At 33.2% G+C, this 6409-nt stretch overlaps 1 protein-coding gene across 1 annotated transcript; it reads left to right on the top strand.

The window, feature by feature from the left end:
- Nucleotides 1-1359: 1359 nt before the first annotated feature.
- LOC120766545 lies at nt 1360-2237 on the top strand. The gene is made up of 3 exons (XM_040092125.1): nt 1360-1592; nt 1664-1970; nt 2067-2237. Exons 1-3 carry the CDS (start codon nt 1462-1464, stop codon nt 2235-2237), a joined length of 609 nt encoding a protein of 202 aa, XP_039948059.1. The 5' UTR covers nt 1360-1461.
- The last annotated feature ends 4172 nt before the right edge of the window (nt 2238-6409 follow it).

Here is a 6409-nt window from a genome sequence, read left to right as displayed (position 1 = left end):
GGACGGACAGACAGACGGACATCTGGAGTTCAACTCGTCGTTTTATCATTTGTTTTAGAAGATACAAACAGTTGAACGATAAACCATATTTCCTAGATTTGTATAACCTTTGTGACGTTCGTTTTATCCTCTGTTAGTTTACGGCGAGAAAGATCTCGAGATCTTATCACGAACACATCTATTTGAGTGGCACAAGGTAGGTATTCAATGAAGGTCGTGAAGTCATCAAAATCTCGACTTAACTCTCACCTCTGTTAATAAGGATAACCTAAAAAAAGTTAAAGAAACACTACTTGTAAATCCCGGTGTTGTCATCAGATAGTTAACAGAGGTTCTCAAGATGTCTTATGGACCTCCTCAACACATTTTAGTTAATATTTTGAGTATGAACAGGTGTCAATGCTAGATACATGCCAAAAAACCTGAATTTTTTGCAAAAACGACCCCATAAATGGTACTCTTGACAACGTAACTGAGCATCTTACGGGTTTTTGAAGATGGCTGCGAAACTATTCAACAGTCCAGCGAGTGGTGATCCAAAAATGAGCCGAAGCCGAAAAAAACTTTTTTGAAGGCATGTGTATCCCAGTCGTGGCTAACAAGTATATGGAAATTTGGATTGTATTGGCTCATAAGAATATAAGAAAGGCGGTAATATGTATTTGTATTACAATGCGCGAAATAACTTTGATCATACATTATAATTTCTGACATCGTTCATCTAGAAACCGGTCACCAAAATAGTAAAGCTAAGTCTCTCTATATATGAATAATAATAAGTCTTGCTATAAATGAATAACTGCGTAAGTTTAAGAAGTCTCCCTTCTTCCAAATTTCACAACATTATACATATAACCTCTTCGAAGCTCTCAACTTTACGTCATCCTGGATTTTACCATACCTAGGGCATCTGGATCTTACCATACCGAAAGGTGTTCTGACATTTAGTGACTACTTTCCTGTTTGAAGCTGAAGGTCAGTTAATATGTAAAGTTATTAAATAATGTAAAAGAGAGCTTAAGTTGTGGATTTAAAGCGAGCTTACCATCTTAGCCATAAACCCTACTTTGAAGTAAAGAAAGGTATCCAAACTGTGAGATAGTTATTTTAAATTCACTTTCATTTGAGGAGAGTGACCTATCGGGACTTGTTTCCATGTTGTAATTGTTGCTTCCAACTTTAAATCATCTCAAGTGAGCATATTTTTTAGGGAAAATATACTCTTTTGCAGCAGAAACATTTTGTAATTTACAATTTTTCTTCCCTTTTAAGAACTAAGAAAATAATTAAAAACTGATGGTTACCCGAGTGTTATTTTTCACACAATATCGTAAGTTCAACCGAAATTTGAAAAAATTCAATTCAGACACGCTTCAAACAGCTTCGAAAACCTCAATTTATATTGTATTAATAAAACCATTAATCATTAACAACAAAATAATAAAGGAATTGCATAGCAATATGTCATGCTTGTGCCAATATTTTGTGACATCGAAAAATCGCAAGTTCATAGGTCACAGCACGGACGGCAGTGACCTCTCGGTGTTTACCCAAAATCCACTCGCACTAACGAAGGAGGAGTCCAAGCGAGAGTAAGTAGCTGATAATTTATGCGCTAATGCCTTCACTCTCACCAACAAACTCTTATTTATTCAAAATTCAGTGAAGTCAGCAAATTGAACGAAGAAGTGTCTGCTACCGAATTAGCAGCGGCCAAGGCGGAGATTTGGGTACTCAAAAAGCATCTTAGCGAAGCACAAATCTCTGTGGAGAACTTGGAAAATCTTGTACGAACCATTATACTCAAACAAAATGAACTGTTGGGCGAAATGTACGAATTGAAAAACCAGAATTATGAGTTGCAAGAGGAATGTCGCATGCAACGTGACTATCAAATGATGGAACGAAATGCTATGATGCGTGAAATGCATGAGATCAAAACACTGCTTGGCGATCGCACACGACTACTGGTATGATATACTTTCTCTATATATACATATGTATGTACATATATATTTTATTTGTGATATTTCGAATATTACAAAATCATTCGATCTTCTTATTAGGAGGACACAGTCGCACGCAATTCAGAGTTGACCTCTGCTCTGCAGGATGCTAACGAAAAAATCTATATGATGGGCATGAAGTTCTTGAAATTGAAAGCGTCGCGTTCGAAACACGTAAATACCGTCCAGACTACATCGGGTAGTAATACTGAACGTTCGAATTCTGGTTGATATACTGGAATTTTGTATATAATATACATCCATGAATTAGTTGAATAACAGCGCTTCGCTTCAAATTGTCCGTTGTTGTACAAATGTTTATTTTACTATGTCTTTATATTTTAATAAATATTTTTGAAAACAAAAAGGCTGGATTATACATTTATACATTAATCTATATACCCCGAAGGGGGAATATTAAATTTGCCACGAAATTTATAACACCCAGAAGTAAATATTTATATATGGGTAGTCGAAAAAGTCGTTTCGTATTTTGTCAACAGATGTCGTTGCAGTCGTATATCTCCAGTGCTACCAATCACATTGTGGCATACCATATAATGTTGGAAAGCTGAGATTTTAGGCTTTATCTAAACCAAAAAAATTAAATTCGGGAAAGTTAAAAAAAAGTTACAGCTGTTCAAAGATGAATGAAAATAATGAAGAAATTCGCTTTATTTTCAAAGTTTTGTATAAAAAAGGGAAGAATGTCACGCAAGACACCATTGAAATTTGTGAAGTTTACGGAGAAGAAGCTGTATCAGTTTGTGTAGCACAACTATGGTTCGCTCGCTTCCGTTCTGGAAATTTCGAAATTTCGATTTACACTGATGGAATAATGTCCCTAGCGGAAAAATGGCAAAAAGTGGTCGACCAAAATGGTACATATTTGTTTATTAGTATAAATATAAAAAAATAAGTTGAAGTTTGAATACGAAAAGACTTTTTCGACTATGCAATAGTAGAGTCGATTTAGCCATATCCGTCTGTCCATCCGTCTATACCCGAAGAACCTCAGTTTTTGAGTACTTTTTCTTCTCAGGAAGCTACTCATTTGTAGGAACCGCAGATATCGGATACAAACTGAACGTTTGAAATTAAATCCTTGTATGGAAAACTTTGTTATATTTATGACGAAACTTAGGATGGATTCTAACTTAAGGCAATGTTAAAATATCTGAAGAAGTTTTTCAGATCAGATCACTATAACATATAGCTGTCATACAAACCGAACGAACAAAATCAAGTTATGTGGAAACTTCTTTATTTGTGAAGAGTATTCTAGCTTCGGTGCAATCGAAGTTGACTTGTTTTTGTTATTTGTGAGAAAAGTAAGGCATAAAATAAGGCACACATGAAGTTTACCATTTGATCAAATCTGACCTAGATTGACCAAAAAACAGACAATATTTTCAATAGGTAAACGCTTGATCTAATTTTCCATACATTTGTTATAAGCCTGGGCTGGAAAAACCTTCAGTACGTTCAGCAAATTCTGGTTTTTCTCGTTTCGGCTCAACGCCAATCCCTAGGTTGTTATAGAGTTTCGACGTCGTATTTACCATATAAATATGATGCGTTTGATGAATGTAGGATTTTCAGCTTAGTTATAAGGCAATTCTTTTTGACGTCGTTTTTGCAAAAACATCCAGTTTTTGGTCATGAGTCTAGCGTTGGTAGCATTCATTCAAAAACCGTAAGCCAAAGAGTCGATCCAAACGATATGTTGAGATACTATTCTATTTCTCCGATAACATCACGACAATTTCTTTTCAATTTTCGTTGTTATCGTTATTAAAAGAGCTGGATGAATAATTCGAAAACAATAAATTTATTTATAAATGTGAAGGCATGCAAACAATAATACAACTCTGTTAAAATCATTTAATACCAAGCAACCAAAAGTTTCATCAACTTCAAAATGTTAGTGAAAAGCGAGCAGAATAGCGCTGTTGACAGCTGATCGCTATACCTTGTCTCAATTGGAATTTCAATTTCTCAATTTCTTTTATGGAATTTTACAGTTGGTTTTAAGAAAACTCACCGTTTTTTCAAGATTATGCTGAAACCTGCATCATGAATTAACAATATTTATTTCACCACACCAACAAAAATGAATTCAAAAAGAAGGAAATTAATTTCAGTGAATTTCCTTCCTTGCTTGCACAGAGCACTCACATTCTCCGCAGTAGCCACTTTCGGGTAATTACTTTAATAAAACACTGAACATTATGAATATACACTTTCGGATAATTACTTTAATAAAACACTGAACATTATAAATATATTATTCAATTTGCGCTTTGAACATCACTAATAATAAAATATTCGCAATCTGTGACTGAGAATAACAGATGACAGGAAGATGGCAAAGACAGGAAAGCGCATTAAAAAAGTGTTGCCACATCCGTTCACAGTTAATTAAATAATAAGGCGAACAGGCTCAAAGAAAATGGCAAAAAATTGTCTGTATGCAGCTTAAACTACCAATATTTAGTTTTCTTTTAAATATTGTAGTTAGATATATATTCTTATTATATATAAGAATACGTGATTACAACTATTTAATAATCAGGTTTAAATTTGCAGTAATACCAATAAAACATTCACTGAGATATGAATTTTATAGTTCGTTATATTTTTTCCCAAATAATGCTTCAAGTTATAATAAATTATAATCTCCGGCTGATTTTATGTTAAATAATTATAAATATTATGATATTTAAATCGCATAGTGTGTACCAAATGTTAGTTTTATTTTCTTTTTCTCTTTCTGGTGTACTGGCAACTCCATTCTTTCCATTGCATTCTCCAATTTCCGCCGCCATTTCAAACGTCGCGCATTTGCTTCCGATTCGCTTATGAGAAATTTTGTGCAAATTGTGAATTTATTAAAGAAAAATTAAATAAACTAGTGATTATATTAAATATAAACAATAGCTAAATGATTTTAGTCTAAAATATGTCAAATATTTGAACATTCAGTGTTTTGCAAACTTCTGTAAGCGAATTAAACAAATTGTTGTTGCTTCGGGCAGCAAGAGGAGCACTTTGTACGAGTAATTTCGTTCGTGGGAAAGTGTTATTATTATGAAGCGGTCAATATTGCATAATTGTGCTTCGCGGAATGAATTTCAATTTTGAATTCAAAAGGTAAATGAAATTCTTTAAATATTTTAATATGATTGAAATAGTGTATATGAAATCATCACACGGCAACAAGTAGTGATTACCGCTTGCTTGTTGTAAATCTTGTTGTTGTACACATGCTATACGGTGTTTTGGCTGCTAGAATTATGGGTCACCATATTTACAAGCATAAGCTTTGGCGATCTTTGATAGCTTGTATTTGAGTTATAGCAGAGAATGTGAATGGTTTATGGGCACTAGAATTATGGCAAAGCAGTTACGGAGGCTATGTGAAAACAGCATGCATACGATTTTTACACTTTACAATTGATATTTTAAGTAGTATGTATTTAGATACGTAGAAAATTTTAAATGTATGAAGAGAATAAAATCTTGGGAACATCTAGTGGATAACGAAAAAAACTTCTATTTCTGGGAATAAAAAAAAAGTGATACATCAATTATTCCAATCTCCAGGTCCTTTACTGCTGCATTGATTCCGGCGTTTTCCGTGGATGAAACGTAAAAAACTTCTCTCTAGAAGATATTGTCCGTGCAATGACCTACCGTCGAAAAAAAATCCAAAATTGACAAATTGTCATTTATACAAAGTTGGTATCTAACAAAAATTAATTTTACCCAGAATTTTGATCGAGCGGAAAAAATTAAAATTTTACAAAATGGTTTCGTTTAAAAAAATAGAGGAATTTCACCAAATGTTTGTAATTTTTGGCCTGTTTCGGAGAACTAACTATATAAAAAACATGCAGAAAAAATTTTAAAGCTGGTTGGTAGAGATAAACTGATAGAGCTGATTGAACCCACTTTCACTTTAGAAGCCTATAACTCAAAGAATATTTGAAAATTTCATTTAAAAATTTAGTATGGTATTTTTAAAGACGTAGGCTAAGGAAATATGCAAAAAAAAAGCTTTAATTAACTTTTTCAAAATTTCAGAACACTATACATAGGTGTGAGGTAGTCCATTTTAGAGATTTGTTTATATATTTTTTTTGAATTTATTGCAAAAACATTATGTCGAAAAGCAAACCTAAAGAGTTCTTAATTACAACCTGAATTTAAGATCGACGGGCATGCCAATGGGTGGCCAGTAACTTATTAATTTTTAACTAACATATCCTCATAGGTACATACATATGAGTATATTCCATATATGCACATATGTTATGTATATACTTGTACATATGTATATTTATACCCTGAACAGGGTATATTAAGTTTGTCACGAAGTTTGTAACATCCAGAAGAAAGCG

This window comes from Bactrocera tryoni, chromosome 1 (genome assembly GCF_016617805.1).
Source record: "Bactrocera tryoni isolate S06 chromosome 1, CSIRO_BtryS06_freeze2, whole genome shotgun sequence".
In the NCBI taxonomy this organism is placed as follows: domain Eukaryota; kingdom Metazoa; phylum Arthropoda; class Insecta; order Diptera; family Tephritidae; genus Bactrocera; species Bactrocera tryoni.
This window is presented reverse-complemented; position numbering and strand designations above follow the sequence as displayed.

Coding starts and splice junctions, on each gene's coding strand:
- LOC120766545 (XM_040092125.1), top strand. CDS start 1,462: ATGTCATGCTTGTGCCAATATTTTGTGACATCGAAAAATCGCAAGTTC. Junction 1,593..1,663: donor AAGGAGGAGTCCAAGCGAGA/GTAAGTAGCTGA, acceptor TTCAAAATTCAG/TGAAGTCAGCAAATTGAACG. Junction 1,971..2,066: donor GCGATCGCACACGACTACTG/GTATGATATACT, acceptor TCTTCTTATTAG/GAGGACACAGTCGCACGCAA.